This window comes from Eucyclogobius newberryi, unplaced genomic scaffold (genome assembly GCF_026437365.1).
Source record: "Eucyclogobius newberryi isolate DKJ021-1_F unplaced genomic scaffold, fEucNew1.0.hap1 SCAF_10, whole genome shotgun sequence".
NCBI classification, from domain to species: domain Eukaryota; kingdom Metazoa; phylum Chordata; class Actinopteri; order Gobiiformes; family Gobiidae; genus Eucyclogobius; species Eucyclogobius newberryi.
Genome location: NW_027315724.1, coordinates 19,114,355 through 19,131,177, shown reverse-complemented (window position 1 = coordinate 19,131,177; position 16,823 = coordinate 19,114,355). Strand labels below are relative to the sequence as shown.

Sequence of the window (16,823 nt, the reverse complement as noted above, 5' to 3'; positions counted from 1 at the left end):
TCAGTAAAACATTATGACCAAAGTAACAAACGGCTGAGATTTCCCTTTTCAGGTTAAATAGTGATTTAATTATTCATAAAACATAAATATTCATAAAAGAACCAGCTGCCAGAGTTCATGACCCAGTACAGATCCTGTTTATAGTTTTTGTGTAATAAATTAGTTTCTTTTATCATCTAAACTGAACGACACAAATGTATAAAGAGAGTTGAGAAACTTTCTCCGTTTGTCCTTTTCTTCCTCTGTTTAAATGTGACACATTTCTCTTCCTCTGCGTCTCTTTAGTGGTTTAGTCCTTCAGATCGTGTTTACTCTGCATCATGATGAAACCCGGTCTAAACCCGGTCTTGTGGCTGGTCTTCCTCTGTGTCGCGGCTGAACTGGCGTCGGCTCAGTTTGTCCGGCTCGTGTGATGCCATGTCACTGAAGTCTCGGAAAATGTCCTTGAACGTCTCGTCGTCTCCTGAACAAACAAGTAGAAAAAGATTCAGTTTCACCTGGACTCTGATCCAAGAGTCATTCTCAATCTGTGAATCAAGACCAGGAACTCCCTGTCCTGTCTCCAGTCCCTGTCCTGGACTCACCCACAGCTGCACTCAGTCCCTCTGAGTCTTTCATCTCTTCGTTCATTCGAGCGATTCTCAAACTGAAACACATGAAGATGAAGATGAAGGAGAAGAAGAAGAAGATAATGTTCATCTAACTCTTACAGAGTGAGGATGTCGGCATGAGCCGTTTCCACGGCGATGGCCAACGGGTCGTGGCCCCTCTCGTCTGCTGCGTACTGATTGGCTCCTCGCTTCAGCAGCAGACACACTTGACTGACACACACACACATTTATATGTTTTATATTTGACAAAGTGACACAGAAAATACTTATGATGATTGAATAACTATTTGAGTATTGCAGTATTGCAGTACCCGGTGTGTCCAGCAGTGGCCGCCGCGTGCAGCGCTCCCTGTCCGCTCAGGTCTCTGTGATTCACGTTAGCTCCGTTCAGAAGAAGAAACTCACAGGCCAAAAGCGACCCCTGCAGGACACAACAAACACATCAACAACAGCGACCCCTGCAGGACACAACAAACACAGACAACAGCGACCCCTGCAGGACACAACAAACACATCAACAACAGCGACCCCTGCAGGACACAACAAACACAGACAACAGCGACCCCTGCAGGACACAACAAACACATCGACAACAGCGACCCCTGCAGGACACAACAAACACATCGACAACAGCGACCCCTGCAGGACACAACAAACACATCAACAACAGTGACCCCTGCAGGACACAACAAACACATCGACAACAGCGACCCCTGCAGGACACAACAAACACATCGACAACAGCGACCCCTGCAGGACACAACAAACACATCAACAACAGCGACCCCTGCAGGACACAACAAACACATCAACAACAGCGACCCCTGCAGGACACAACAAACACATCAACAACAGCGACCCCTGCAGGACACAACAAACACATCAACAACGGCGACCCCTGCAGGACACAACAAACACATCAACAACAGCGACCCCTGCAGGACACAAACACATCAACAACAGCGACCCCTGCAGGACACAACACACACATTAACAACAGCGACCCCTGCAGGACACAACAAACATCGACAACAGCGACCCCTGCAGGACACAACAAACACATCGACAACAGCGACCCCTGCAGGACACAAACACATTAACAACAGCGACCCCTGCAGGACACAAACACATCAACAACAGCGACCCCTGCAGGACACAACAAACACATCAACAACAGCGACCCCTGCAGGACACAAACACATTAACAACAGCGACCCCTGCAGGACACAAACACATTAACAACAGTGACCCCTGCAGGACACAACAAACACATTAACAACAGTGACCCCTGCAGGACACAACAAACACATTAACAACAGTGACCCCTGCAGGACACAACAAACACATTAACAACAGTGACCCCTGCAGGACACAACAAACACATTAACAACAGTGACCCCTGCAGGACACAACAAACACATTAACAACAGTGACCCCTGCAGGACACAACAAACACATTAACAACAGCGACCCCTGCAGGACACAACAAACACATCAACAACAGCGACCCCTGCAGGACACAAACACATTAACAACAGCGACCCCTGCAGGACACAAACACATTAACAACAGTGACCCCTGCAGGACACAAACACATTAACAACAGTGACCCCTGCAGGACACAACAAACACATTAACAACAGTGACCCCTGCAGGACACAACAAACACATTAACAACAGTGACCCCTGCAGGACACAACAAACACATTAACAACAGTGACCCCTGCAGGACACAACAAACACATTAACAACAGTGACCCCTGCAGGACACAACAAACACATCAACAACAGCGACCCCTGCAGGACACAAACACATTAACAACAGTGACCCCTGCAGGACACAACAAACACATCAACAACAGTGACCCCTGCAGGACACAAACACATTAACAACAGCGACCCCTGCAGGACACAACACACACATCAACAACAGCGACCCCTGCAGGACACAAACACATTAACAACAGCGACCCCTGCAGGACACAAACACATTAACAACAGTGACCCCTGCAGGACACAACAAACACATCAACAACAGTGACCCCTGCAGGACACAAACACATTAACAACAGCGACCCCTGCAGGACACAACACACACAACAACAGTGACCCCTGCAGGACACAAACACATTAACAACAGCGACCCCTGCAGGACACAAACACATCAACAACAGCGACCCCTGCAGGACACAAACACATCAACAACAGCGACCCCTGCAGGACACAAACACATCAACAACAGCGACCCCTGCAGGACACAGTGACCCCTGCAGGACACAACAAACACATTAACAACAGCGACCCCTGCAGGACACAGTGACCCCTGCAGGACACAACAAATACATTAACAACAGCGATTGGAAGTGAATGTCTCACCCCGACCGCGGCCCCGATCAGCGCCGTGCGGCCGTGTTCCTCCGGCGCCACGGCATTGACCTCTGACCCTTGGGCTAGAGCCGTCGCCATGGAAACCAGGTCACCGTCCACCGCCGCTCGGTAAAGACGCCGCGCTCGCTCGTCCTTAGAACAGGCTGCAGAGGACAAAGCGGTTCAGAGAGAACAAACTGAACATCTGATTCTCTGCTGCCCCTTTTATTTTGTATGGTGGAAATAAAAGTAGGTTAAACTGATTAAACGTGTCTGAACTCACGAGGACTTTCTCTGGACACAAATCCCTTCTGGACGTATTTCTCTTTGATCCACTCCTCTTTCTCTGACCTGAAAACAAACGATGATTCGAGTCGAACTGAATTTCTGCTTTTCAGAGTCTTTTTGTGTCTTTTACCGAGAAGCGTCGGGCGTCGGTTTGACTCGTCCGTCCTCCCAACAGCGAGACTCTAAGATTCTGTTCATGGTATCGTTTCCCAGAACGCACAGCAACTGCAGAGAGAGAGAGAACGTTAGAAACCTGCTCCGGACCAGGCTCAGATCTGGTTTAGAGCTTATAGTCTGGACCAGGCTCAGATCTGGTTTAGAGTCTGGACCAGGCTCAGATCTGGTTTAGAGTCTGGACCAGGCTCAGATCTGGTTTAGAGTCTGGACCAGGCTCAGATCTGGTTTAGAGTCTGGACCAGGCTAAGATCTGGTTTAGAGTCTGGACCAGGCTGAGATCTGGTTTAGAGTCTGGACCAGGCTCAGATCTGGTTTAGAGTCTGGACCAGGCTAAGATCTGGTTTAGAGTCTGGACCAGGCTAAGATCTGGTTTAGAGTCCGGACCAGGCTCAGATCTGGTTTAGAGTTTGGAGTCTGGACCAGGCTCAGATCTGGTTTAGAGTCTGGACCAGGCTCAGATCTGGTTTAGAGTCTGGACCAGGCTCAGATTTACCTTCAGATGTTCCGAGCCCCACGAGTCCAGAGTGATGGACCTGATCTTGGACACGTGGACTCCCAGACTCCTGAGAAACAAAACAACACTTTTCACAACATTCTGAAGAACCAGAGATCTGCAGTTTAGAGTCTGTGGATCTGTTTCGAGCTCTAAACCCTTTGGATTAATATTAATGGACAAAATAAAGTTTAACCTGAAATGAATGTGTTTTGTTTTGTGTGGCGCTTCGTCACCTGTGGATCCCGGTCGCGTTTGTGGAGCCCGGTCGCGTTTGTGGAGCCCGGTCGCGTTTGTGGAGCCCGGTCGCGTTTGTGGATCCCGGTCGCGTTTGTGGACCCCGGTCGCGTTTGTACCCGTAGATCCCGGTCTTGTTTGTGGAGCCCGGTCGCGTTTGTGGAGCCCGGTCGCGTTTGTGGAGCCCGGTCGCGTTTGTGGAGCCCGGTCGTGTTTGTGGAGCCCGGTCGTGTTTGTGGAGCCCGGTCGTGTTTGTGGAGCCCGGTCGTGTTTGTGGAGCCCGGTCGTGTTTGTACCAGTAGATCCCGGTCTTGTTTGTACCTGCGGATCCCGGTTGCGTATTTGGATCCTGGTTGTGTTTGTACCCGTGGATCCCGGTCGTGTTTGTACCCGTGGATCCCGGTCGTGTTTGTACCTGTGGATCCCAGAGCACTGGATGCAGACGGTCACTCCTAGGTTGACCGAGGCCCATCGTGGCTGCTCGGCTCCACAGTCGCAGCACCACATGTTCCCCGCGCCCTGCAGAGCCACACCCAGAACAGTGAGCCTATCCTGGGCTCGAGGAGAAGCCTGAGGCGCCTGGAGTGGAGGACTGGAGTCTGCAGACTGAAGGAAACGGGGTTATAGTAGTAGCAGTAGCAGTAGCAGTAGCAATAACAGTACCTGAGGTGTGGGACAGTCTCTGTAGGCCTGATCGATGCTTCTTTGTAAAGCTGTGACCCAGGTCTGTCTGAGAGCCTCTGAGTCCGTCTGAAGAACACAGGACCTGAAACAAGACCAGGACTAAATCAGGACTAAACCTGGACTAAATCAGGACTAAACCTGGACTAAACCAGGACTAAACCAGGACTAAACCAGGACTAACTTTTGCACAGAGAGAAGTTCAAAGCAGAATTGTCGGTCGATGTTTTCTAAAATCTTCACAGCACAAAGTCTGAGATCCTCAAACAGAACGAGCGGCTCCTCCTGAAACACGGACCAGACGAAGAGAACCAAACGTGGACTTCAGTGAAGTTCAGGGTTTTAAGTCTGAGTTTAGTCTTATTTAATGCACGGAGCCAGATCCTTTATTTGACTTTACCTTATGTGATTTTCTGTAGACGAGCTGATTGTCTCGAATGGAAAACCAACATCTGCAGAAACACAAGACTCAGGACTAAAACAGGTCTAAACCAAGTCTACACCAGGTCTAAACCGGGTCTAAACCAGGACTAAATATGTGGTTATGTGGAGGATCCAAACCTTTTCCAGGTCTTGGTTTTCCGGCGGCTGCGTTTGAAGAGTTTTCCCTGAAGAGAATCTCCACTGATGAGACACGGACCAGCCCAGGGCTCTCCACACGCATCCTGCAACAAAAGCAGGTCAGAACCAGGTCAGAACCAGGTCAGAACCAGGTCCAAACCAGGTCTAGAGCAGACCAGGACCTGGACCAGGACCGGATGTGATGCTTCTCTTGGTATGGGAGGGCGTGGCTCAGTCTCACCCTCTGCTGGACGAGCTGGTGTTTGTTCTCCAGATATTTCCTTTTCGCTGAACATTCTGACGACACACGAGAAATCTGAACACAAGAAAAGAGTTTACAGTCCGGTCCTGGTCCTGGTCCTGGTCCCGGTCCCGGTCCAGTACCTGGTTGGCCATGGTCTTGATGGTCGGGTCCAGGTCTCGGAACAGATCGAAGCCCTGGTGGAAGAACGTGCTCTGGGCCTGAACGTAAGAGAAGATCTGCAGGAACAACATAGTGAGGACTAAACCAGGTCTAAACCAGGTCTAAACCAGGACTAAACCAGGACTAAACCGGGTCCAAACCAGGTCTAAACCGGGTCCAAACCAGGTCTAAACCAGGTCTGAACCAGGTCTAAAGCAGGTGGATGCTGCAGCCTCCAGGGGGCGCTGTACTCACTGAGTTGAGGATGTCTGCTCTCTGTTGAGTCCTGAAGGAGTTCAGCTGTGAACACAACATCACATTAAAGACACAGAATACAGTTCAACTCCAACATTCATTTGTTTTTTTCCTGCAGTTACTAATAATATCTAGATTTTAATTTAAACTCTATTACAGTCCAAACTATCTATTATTACCAGTATTATTATTAGTAGTAGTAGCAGCAGCAGCAGCAGCAGCAGCAGTAGCAGTAGTAGTAGTACCTGTAAACAGTAGTCGAGGCTGAAGTGCTGGTGGCACTTCCTGGTTGCCAGCAGCAGGTGTGAACTCTTCTCGGCGTCGCTTTGTTTTCCTTTCGAAATCTGAGAATGTTTCACACAAACTGAATCCAGATCGTCCCCGATCCTCAAGAACTCTCTCCTGCTCTCGCCCAGCGGAGGCAGGAACCTGAGGGGTTTAGGGTTTAGACCTGGTTTAGACCTGGTTTAGACCTGGTTTAGACCTGGTTTAGACCTGGTTTAGACCTGGTTTAGACCGGGTTTAGACCGGGTTTAGACCGGGTTTAGACCGGGTTTAGACCGGGTTCAGACCGGGTTCAGACTCACTGGGAGCACAGGGTGGAGAGCTGCTGGCTGATCGCTCTCTGAGTTTGATCCAAAAGCATCTGAAAAAACAAAGATAATTTTTTCAAACTGAACATGATTCTGAGAGAAACGTTCTGATGTGACTCACAGTGTGAAAACTGAAGACTTCAGCGAGAGCCTCATGGAACTGCTCCAGACAACCCTACACACAACGCACACACAACGCACACACACAGACAGACACAGACAGACACAGACAGATAGACACACACACACTTTAAACACACTTTAAACAGTGGGAGGAGATTATGAAACACAAACAGAACAAAGTCTCACTGTGATGACGCCGTCTTTGTGGTAAAACCCACACAGCTCCTTTAAGCCGCTCAGGAACTGCTGATTGGTCGAGCTGTAGGTTTGTCCCGCCTCCACCATTCGACCACAAAGTTTCAGCACCTGAAGAAATAATGTCATTTTTGTTCTGTCTACAGTTCCCCTTTAGTCCCGCTATAGTCCCTCTATAGTCCCTCTATAGTCCCTCTATAGTCCCTCTATAGTCCCTCTATAGTCCCTCTATAGTCCTGCTTTAGTCCTGCTTTAGTCCTGCTTTAGTCCTGCTTTAGTCCTGCTTTAGTCCTGCTTTAGTCCCTCTTTAGTCCCCCTTTAGTCCCCCTTTAGTCGGAGTTTAACTTCACCTTCTCCAGAGTGGTTTCCAGGTGAGACACTTCAGCTTCAAACTGATCCAGGGTCAGTCTGAAAAGCATGACATCACATCATTATTAAGCAGGTTACAGGGGGAGGAGCTCAATCACAGGGGACGAGCTTGGAGTAGAGCCGCTGCTCCTCCAGCGGAGGCTCATGGGGAGGTGCTCCGAACATGTCCCACTGAGAGGAGGCCCCGGGGACGACCCAGGACACGCTGGAGGGACTATGTCTCTCTGAGGCCTGAGAACACCTCGGGACCCAGAGGAGCAGGAGAAGTGTCTGGGGAGAGGGAAGTCTGGGAGTCTTTAGACTTATGTCTTAAACGGTTTTGTGATTTTAATGCTTTCTCCTGTTGTGAAGCACTTTGAATTGTGCTCTACAAATAAACGTTAGAAAAGTTCAACATTTGAACAAAACAAATATAAATATAATAAAATGAGGCTTATTATTATTCTTATAGTTTCACGATGTTTTATGAAAGTGTAAGAAGCAGAAGCGCCACATTTGAGCTTCAGATGAAAGTAAGAGTGACCGGATGTGAAGCAGGATGCGGCTCACTGCGCATGCGCACTTGCTCCCGTTACACACCTTGTTCGTGATAAACTCGAGATAAAGTCAAACTTTCACTCAAACTTCACGTGTTTTTACCTGAATCGCGGCGAGTCTTTGACGCATTCTTCAAAGTCCAGCAGCGCGTCCATGTTGCGTGCGCGCGTCCGTGTGCCGCTGCAGACCGCCGTGCGCGCTCAAGAGTCACAAAATACTCGCGTAAATCTTCATGTCCGTCACGCGCTTCACGCGCCTCACGTGCTGTGCGGTAAACGCGCTGTTTCACGCAGAGTCACGGCTTCAGCGTAGAACAGCTGTCACCGAGCAGTGTCTCCAGGGCAACACATCCGGGTTACTAAGGAAACAGCGCAACCTGGGGGCGGGGCGTGTAAGTGCAGGGACCACCCCCTTTCATTTTTATGTTTGTAAGAAACTGTTTTATACCAGATCTAATGACTTTGTGATAAAGTGAGAACATTCTAATGAGACGCTGTAAAACGTCCCTTTAGTCACATGACCAGGTTTATTCCCTTTAGTCACATGACTGTACCAGGTTTGTTCCCTTTAGTCACATGACCAGGTTTAGTCCCTTTAGTCACATCACCAGGTTTATTCCCTTTAGTCACATGACTGTACCAGGTTTGTTCCCTTTAGTCACATGACCAGGTTTAGTCCCTTTAGTCACATCACCAGGTTTATTCCCTTTAGTCACATGACTGTACCAGGTTTATTCCCTTAAGTCACATGACCAGATTTATTCCCTTTAGTCACATGACTGTACCAGATTTGTTCCCTTTAGTCACATGACTGTACCAGATGTATTCCCTTTAGTCACATGACCAGGTTTATTCCCTTTAGTCACATGACCAGTTTTTTTTCCCCTTTAGTCACATGACCAGGTTTGTTCCCTTTAGTCACATCACCAGGTTTGTTCCCTTTAGTCACATGACCAGGTTTATTCCCTTTAGTCACATGACCAGGTTTATTCCCTTTAGTCACATGACCAGGTTTATTCCCTTTAGTCACATGACCAGGTTTATTCCCTTTAGTCACATGACTCATGGACAGTGGCCCCTGAAACGTTCCAAAGTAAAAAACACAAATAACTTGAAAATAAAATTTTATTTTGAAGGTTTACAATCATCAGTCAAATCTAAACAAAAGTCGGAGCAAAATGAGAAATATTTGGCAAAAAAGTACAAACTTTATGAATAAAGTTTATTTTGGGAATGTGATGGAGACGAGGATCACAGTGACGTTATCAGCACAGCCACGCCTCACCGCCTCTGAGGCCAGCTGCTGACACGCCCCGTCCAGACCAGGGGCCGGAGCGAGGGCCGGAGCGGGGGCCGGAGCGGGGGCCGGAGCGGGGGCCGGAGCGGGGGCCGGAGCCAGAGCTGGAGCCGAACAGGGGGCCGGACCAGGCTCCAGACCAGGGGCCGGACTTGGGTTTTTCTGCTCGTTCTGGAACAGAAAAAGAAACGCTTGACACTTGGTGTGAGGGTCAGAGTGAGGAGTCTGAGACACTGTCACATAGAAAAGACCCTTATGTACGAGTGAAATACAACGGGGAAAACGCCATGGAAACGACCCATGTGCATTTCCACTGTGAGAAGAGTCTTATTGCTGCAGGCGAGTATTGGCGTAAAGGTGGACCTTTTGAAGGCCGACTAACAGAGCCAGGATTCTTGCTGATTGACAGTTCAAATACTTCTTTACATTTCAGGTCCTCAAACACAAATTAAATCACTGAATCAAAATATGATTTTAAAGGAGTCGTATCGTCTCAAATGACACGTTCCACAAACAGCAGCAGAACAAACCTCCAGAACGTTGAGCACAAACTTCACAGCTTCTTCTGCAGAAAACACTTTGAACAAACCGTCACACGCTAGAATCATGAACCTGCAGAAATCACAGTGTTAGCGATGGAGACGGACGGCAGGGCATCCGACGCATCTGCAGCGCTTTTTACCTGTCGTTGTGCGTGAGCTGGCACCTCCGCAGGTCCGGAGTGGAAATGACCCCGCAGCGTTTGTACTGACCGTCACCGAGGGAACGAGAAACCTCCAGAACGCCCAGAACTCGTCCTTCTCTGAAAGAAAAGAACGAAAGAGTCATCACGACATCCCGGAGTCAACGCGCGACGTCCCGGAGTCAGCACGACGTCCCGGAGTCAACGCGCGTCGTCCCGGAGTCAACGCGCGACGTCCCGGAGTCAGCACGACATCCCGGAGTCAACGCGCGACGTCCCGGAGTCAGCACGACATCCCGGAGTCAACGCGCGACGTCCCGGAGTCAACGCGCGACGTCCCGGAGTCAACGCGCGACGTCCCGGAGTCAACGCGCGACGTCCCGGAGTCAACGCGCGACGTCCCGGAGTCAGCACGACATCCCGGAGTCAACGCGCGACGTCCCGGAGTCAACGCGCGACGTCCCGGAGTCAGCACGACATCCCGGAGTCAACGCGCGACGTCCCGGAGTCAACGCGCGACGTCCCGGAGTCAACGCGCGACGTCCCGGAGTCAGCACGACATCCCGGAGTCAACGCGCGACGTCCCGGAGTCAACGCGCGACGTCCCGGAGTCAGCACGACATCCCGGAGTCCACACGCGACGTCCCGGAGTCAGCGCGACATCCCGGAGTCAACGCGACACCCCGGAGTCAACGCGCGACGTCCCGGAGTCAACGCGCGACGTCCCGGAGTCAACGCGCGACGTCCCGGAGTCAGCGCGCGACATCCCGTAGTCAACGCGCGACGTCCCGTAGTCAACGCGCGACGTCCCGGAGTCAACGCGCGACGTCCCGGAGTCAACGCGCGACGTCCCGGAGTCAGCACGACATCCCGGAGTCAACGCGCGACGTCCCGGAGTCAGCACGACATCCCGGAGTCAACGCGCGACGTCCCGGAGTCAACGCGCGACGTCCCGGAGTCAGCACGACATCCCGGAGTCAACGCGCGACGTCCCGGAGTCAACGCGCGATGTCCCGGAGTCAGCACGACATCCCGGAGTCAACGCGCGACGTCCCGGAGTCAGCGCGACATCCCGGAGTCAACGCGACATCCCGGAGTCAACGCGCGACGTCCCGGAGTCAGCGCGACATCCCGGAGTCAACGCGCGACGTCCCGGAGTCAACGCGCGACGTCCCGGAGTCAGCACGACATCCCGGAGTCAACGCGCGACGTCCCGGAGTCAACGCGCGACGTCCCGGAGTCAGCACGACATCCCGGAGTCAACGCGCGACGTCCCGGAGTCAACGCGCGACGTCCCGGAGTCAGCACGACATCCCGGAGTCAACGCGCGACGTCCCGGAGTCAACGCGCGACGTCCCGGAGTCAACGCGCGACGTCCCGGAGTCAGCGCGACATCCCGGAGTCAACGCGACATCCCGGAGTCAACGCGCGACGTCCCGGAGTCAGCGCGACATCCCGGAGTCAACGCGACATCCCGGAGTCAACGCGCGACGTCCCGGAGTCAACGCGACATCCCGGAGTCAACGCGCGACGTCCCGGAGTCAACGCGCGACGTCCCGGAGTCAGCACGACATCCCGGAGTCAACGCGCGACGTCCCGGAGTCAGCGCGACATCCCGGAGTCAACGCGACATCCCGGAGTCAACGCGCGACGTCCCGGAGTCAGCGCGACATCCCGGAGTCAACGCGACATCCCGGAGTCAACGCGCGACGTCCCGGAGTCAGCGCGACATCCCGGAGTCAACGCGACATCCCGGAGTCAACGCGCGACGTCCCGGAGTCAGCGCGACATCCCGGAGTCAACGCGACATCCCGGAGTCAACGCGCGACGTCCCGGAGTCAACGCGCGACATCCCGGAGTCAACGCGCGACGTCCCGGAGTCAACGCGCGACGTCCCGGAGTCAGCACGACATCCCGGAGTCAACGCGCGACGTCCCGGAGTCAACGCGCGACGTCCCGGAGTCAACGCGCGACGTCCCGGAGTCAACGCGCGACGTCCCGGAGTCAGCACGACATCCCGGAGTCAACGCGCGACGTCCCGGAGTCAGCGCGACATCCCGGAGTCAACGCGACATCCCGGAGTCAACGCGCGACGTCCCGGAGTCAGCACGACATCCCGGAGTCAACGCGCGACGTCCCGGAGTCAACGCGCGACGTCCCGGAGTCAACGCGCGACGTCCCGGAGTCAGCACGACATCCCGGAGTCAACGCGCGACGTCCCGGAGTCAACGCGCGACGTCCCGGAGTCAACGCGCGACATCCCGGAGTCAACGCGGCATCCCGGAGTCAACGCGCGACGTCCCGGAGTCAGCACGACATCCCGGAGTCAGCACGACATCCCGGAGTCAACGCGCGACGTCCCGGAGTCAGCGCGACATCCCGGAGTCAGCGCGACATCCCGGAGTCAACGCGCGACGTCCCGGAGTCATCCCGGAGTCAACGCGACATCCCGGAGTCAACGCGACATCCCGGAGTCAACGCGCGACGTCCCGGAGTCAACGCGACATCCCGGAGTCAACGCGACATCCCGGAGTCAACGCGACATCCCGGAGTCAACGCGCGACGTCCCGGAGTCAACGCGCGACGTCCCGGAGTCAACACGACATCCCGGAGTCAACGCGCGACATCAGCGCGCGATGTCCCTGACTTTTGAGTTCACCTGACGCTTCCTCCCGCTCTCTGGATCCTCATGCGCTCCTCATACATCGTCGGGTTGTGTTCTTTGCTCAAACACAGAGTCACAGGTTTCTTCTGCCCGTCTGACAACTCCATCCTGCACAGCACCGCCTGAACACACACAACACATACGCACGCACACACACACGGAACAGTGTTGAGACCCAGAAGTGAGAGGCCAGCTTGAAATCAAACTGTAATTCCCTCTGCTGCCAGTAGATGGCCTCAAAACTCAGTTAGTCCAATGGGAAACGTATGGGATGTAATTATTTAATTATAGTTCTAAAACATGAGATGCCAAACTAAAGGTTGTAGTAGTAGTAGCAGAAGTAGTAGTAGCAGTAGTAATAGTAGTAGCAGAAGTAGTAGTAGTAGCAGTAGAAGTAGTAGTAGTAGTAGTAGAGGTAGTGGTAGTAGTAGTAGTAGAGGTAGTGGTAGTAGTAGTAGTAGTAGTGGTAGTAGCAGAAGCACTAGTAGCAAAAGTAGCAGCAGTAGTAGTAGTAGTAGCAGTAGTAGTGGTAGTAGTAGTAGTTGTAGTAGCAGTAGCAGCAGTAGCAGTAGTAGCAGTAGTAGCAGCAGTAGTAGTAGTAGTAGTAGTAGTAGTAGTAAAATACCCTGCTGTCTCCCAGGTTGGCCACATACACAGTGTTGTCCACCACCAGAGCACATGTGGCCGTGGAGCCGTCTTTCCACGCCGGCTTCCTGAAATAAACAAACAAACAAAGCTGTGTGTTTGTGTTTGTCTTTGAGTTCTGACCAATCACAGCAGCTCTCAGCTCTCTCACTGGCTCGAGGCTTTCTTCAGGAAATCCTCGTCTGTCTGTTTGAACGCGTCCACCAGGCTTTTCTTTATCAGCTTCTCCGGGTTCTCGTTCTCGCCTGAAAGACACGTGTTTTAAGCATATTTTGACCGTCGGCAAAGGTGCAACTAAAGGTGCAACTAAAGGTGTAACTAAAGGTGCAACTAAAGGTGCAACTACAGGTGTATCTAAAGGTGTAACTAAATATGTAACTAAAGGTGTAACTACAGGTGCAACTACAGGTGCAACTAAAGGTGCAACTACAGGTGTAACTACAGGTGCAACTAAAGGTGCAACTACAGGTGTAACTAAAGGTGTAACTACAGGTGTAACTACAGGTGTAACTACAGGTGTAACTAAAGATGTAACTACAGGTGTAACTACAGGTGTAACTACAGGTGTAACTAAAGGTGTAACTAAAGGTGTAACTAAAGGTCTAACTAAATATGTAACTAAAGGTGTAACTACAGGTGCAACTACAGGTGCAACTAAAGGTGCAACTACAGGTGTAACTACAGGTGCAACTAAAGGTGCAACTACAGGTGTAACTAAAGGTGTAACTACAGGTGTAACTACAGGTGTAACTACAGGTGTAACTAAAGATGTAACTACAGGTGTAACTACAGGTGTAACTACAGGTGTAACTAAAGGTGTAACTAAAGGTGTAACTAAAGGTCTAACTAAAGATTTAACTACAGGTGTAACTACAGGTGCAACTAAAGGTGTAACTAAAGGTGTAACTACAGGTGAAACTACAGGTGTAACTAAAGGTGTAACTACAGGTGTAACTAAAGATGTAACTACAGGTGTAACTACAGGTGTAACTACAGGTGTAACTAAAGGTGTAACTAAAGATTTAACTACAGGTGCAACTACAGGTGCAACTAAAGGTGTAACTAAAGGTGTAACTACAGGTGAAACTACAGGTGTAACTAAAGGTGTAACTAAAGGTGTAACTAAAGGTCTAACTAAAGATGTAACTACAGGTGTAACTAAAGGTGTAACTAAAGGTGTAACTAAAGATGTAACTACAGGTGTAACTAAAGGTGTAACTAAAGGTGTAACTACAGGTGAAACTACAGGTGTAACTAAAGGTGTAACTAAAGGTGTAACTAAAGGTCTAACTAAAGATGTAACTACAGGTGTAACTAAAGGTGTAACTAAAGGTGTAACTAAAGATGTAACTACAGGTGTAACTAAAGGTGTAACTAAAGGTGTAACTACAGGTGAAACTACAGGTGTAACTAAAGGTGTAACTAAAGGTGTAACTAAAGGTCTAACTAAAGATGTAACTACAGGTGTAACTAAAGGTGTAACTAAAGGTGTAACTAAAGATGTAACTACAGGTGTAACTAAAGGTGTAACTAAAGGTGTAACTGACCCGTGGGGAACCTTTTGGCCAGAGTCAGATGGAGGTTTTCAGCGGCGAATCTTGATGCTCGAGCTCCTCCGTGTCCGTCGAACACGGCGAAGTACGACAGACGAGAGCTACAACAGAACAAATACAAATACATGAAGTACAGGACAAGTGATCCTTCCTCTTCCTCCTCCTTGTCTTCCTCAATTCAAACGTCTTACACAGCTTTGGGCGTGGCACTCAGCAGGCCGCTCATGTCCGGCAGGAGCACGTGGGCGTCCTGCATCTCGTCCCGCTCGCCGCGCCGCGCCGAAGCGAAGCCTCTGAGCGTGGGCAGACCTTAAACACAAGAGAAGAGGGCGGAGTTCATCCACGGCTCGGGCACACGCACCACTCTGAAGCGCAGGAGGAGACAAACATTGGCGAGCTGAAAACCTTCTGTGCAGACTCGCTTGGGCACCGGCGGCGCCTCGTCCGAGCTCGCTCTACGCTTCGCACACGTGTCTGGCTCGGCTCCGTTGTGGTTCCCCTCTTTGGTTTCGGGCGGGGCTGGAAGACGAGAGATGGTTCAAACGCGTTTGTTGAATCCAGAGCGTTATATTCAGACTTATCTAAACATAATCATTATTTTTGTGAGTGTTTGATGGCTGACTAGACATTAATACTGACATCTTAACAGCTCTTTGATTCAAACTAAATACAATTGTAAAGATGAGAGCTGCAACAAACTAGTTTAGCAATGACTTTATCTGCTGACAATTTATTAGATGTCGATGTGTTTTTTTGATCACGAAAGGAATGTTCCACAATTAAAGATGAATTAATGCTGCTGGAAAACGTCTTCATAGAATTGTTCATTTGCCTGTTTCTTGAGTCACTTTTGGGTCAAATGCTGCTCCGTCTGAGCCATAAAACCATTTCTTTGCATCGTCAGAAAATTATTATTCAAGCACTAAATTAGTCGTTTACTAAATAGACAATTATTTTGAATAATTAACGTCTTTCAGCCCTTGTTGTGACCATATTTGGAGGAAAATACATTTGTCAAGACACTATGTGACAGTGACGTGGGATATTTAAATATTGACAAAGCAGTTGTTAATGATATGAAACAGAACGCCCCGAGCCACGGCTGCCTTGGGACAAACGGGCAGAAACATGTCATTTTCTAATCCCTCTAATATGAGCTCCACAGACTTTGTGGTAAAGTGTATAATATATCTGTAAATAAAATGAAAAACTAAAGTAATTGTCCAGAAAAACCTAAAATAATCAGCATTTTGCCATCATCAATGATGTGTCATAATGAGCTGTTAAATCTCCAGTAAATGCAGTAAACTCCAGTCAAAAGCTCTGATATCACTGACATGTTTCTGAGAGCTTTTTCTGACACTAAACGTCCTGGAGTTTATATTTTTTGTGATATTTGTGATATGCTAATCCTGGTTCACCTCTGCTTCATTTAAGACGCACTATATTGTGTGTATAAAAGGGAACAGAACGTAATGCACAGGTAAAATGTTCATGATTGGTGCGTTTCTTCCCTCACCGGAGGCTCGGGTTTGGGTCGGCTCCGGTAAATCTCCGAAAAGATCCATTTTAGCCTCCGTTAGCCGCTGTTAGCCACCGCTAGCCGCAAAGCTAACTAGCTTCAACGCCGCCACCGCTAAAACGAGTCAAAACCTCCGCTTTGAAAAGGTTCGTAATCCACCAGAATGTCCCGAAATGTCCGTGACTTTATCGGGACAGATATATGTTCATTTCAGACTGCGTAGACTTGAAAAAAATGTGTGATATTTAATGTTTTGTGCGTGAAAGTTTGCGGCTCCTTTCAGACAGCAGCTCTTCTTCTTCGTCGTCGTCGTGCATTGCTGCCCCCTGCCGGTCAGGCGATTAAACACAAGCATACTTTTCTTCTTCATTTCCAGCAGACTAAACCATGGATCTATTATAATATTACATACGTGGCGTGTTCTTCTTCTTCTTCGTGTTGTTTTATGGCGAGTGGCACTCATCATTTTGGTGCATTTCCGCCACCTACTGTTCGTGTCTTACTTGATGCTATGTATAGTGCTCACCCAGTCCATCATGAAGAGTCCTTATTCCGCAGTATGTGCAGCCC

General features: G+C 50.2%; 2 protein-coding genes across 2 annotated transcripts; both read right to left on the bottom strand.

The window, feature by feature from the left end:
• Positions 1-332: 332 nt before the first annotated feature.
• Positions 333-8,185, bottom strand: LOC140376289 (arf-GAP with coiled-coil, ANK repeat and PH domain-containing protein 2). The gene is made up of 22 exons (XM_072461985.1): positions 7,993-8,185; positions 7,335-7,392; positions 6,976-7,095; positions 6,788-6,841; positions 6,661-6,719; positions 6,319-6,502; positions 6,074-6,118; positions 5,800-5,895; positions 5,657-5,731; positions 5,416-5,519; positions 5,255-5,306; positions 5,039-5,139; positions 4,837-4,939; positions 4,589-4,779; positions 3,937-4,006; positions 3,397-3,491; positions 3,262-3,329; positions 2,988-3,142; positions 923-1,032; positions 711-821; positions 585-646; positions 333-463 (listed from the first exon to the last, which is right to left on the bottom strand). Exons 1-22 carry the CDS (start codon positions 8,043-8,045, stop codon positions 336-338), a joined length of 2,094 nt encoding a protein of 697 aa, XP_072318086.1. The 5' UTR covers positions 8,046-8,185; the 3' UTR covers positions 333-335.
• An 811-nt stretch (positions 8,186-8,996) lies between these two features.
• On the bottom strand, positions 8,997-16,575 carry ilkap (integrin-linked kinase-associated serine/threonine phosphatase). The gene is made up of 11 exons (XM_072458069.1): positions 16,251-16,575; positions 15,137-15,250; positions 14,923-15,040; positions 14,726-14,832; positions 13,330-13,423; positions 13,159-13,246; positions 12,528-12,655; positions 9,869-9,988; positions 9,702-9,798; positions 9,290-9,357; positions 8,997-9,211 (listed from the first exon to the last, which is right to left on the bottom strand). The coding sequence occupies exons 1-11, from the start codon at positions 16,297-16,299 to the stop codon at positions 9,112-9,114; spliced, it is 1,083 nt and encodes a 360-aa protein (XP_072314170.1). The 5' UTR covers positions 16,300-16,575; the 3' UTR covers positions 8,997-9,111.
• Positions 16,576-16,823: the final 248 nt, after the last annotated feature.

What these genes read in the sequence shown, in the direction of transcription:
- LOC140376289 (XM_072461985.1), bottom strand. Translation starts at nt 8,045, where the DNA reads ATGGACGCGCTGCTGGACTTTGAAGAATGCGTCAAAGACTCGCCGCGA. An exon ending in ACCAGCTCGTCCAGCAGAGG is followed by an intron (nt 5,520 to 5,656) that starts GTGAGACTGAGC and finishes CTTTTGTTGCAG; the next exon opens with GATGCGTGTGGAGAGCCCTG. An exon ending in CATGCCGACATCCTCACTCT is followed by an intron (nt 647 to 710) that starts GTAAGAGTTAGA and finishes CATGTGTTTCAG; the next exon opens with TTTGAGAATCGCTCGAATGA.
- ilkap (XM_072458069.1), bottom strand. Translation starts at nt 16,299, where the DNA reads ATGGATCTTTTCGGAGATTTACCGGAGCCGACCCAAACCCGAGCCTCC. An exon ending in CTGAAGAAAGCCTCGAGCCA is followed by an intron (nt 13,247 to 13,329) that starts GTGAGAGAGCTG and finishes TGTTTATTTCAG; the next exon opens with GAAGCCGGCGTGGAAAGACG. An exon ending in AGAGCGGGAGGAAGCGTCAG is followed by an intron (nt 9,989 to 12,527) that starts GTGAACTCAAAA and finishes CTTTTCTTTCAG; the next exon opens with AGAAGGACGAGTTCTGGGCG.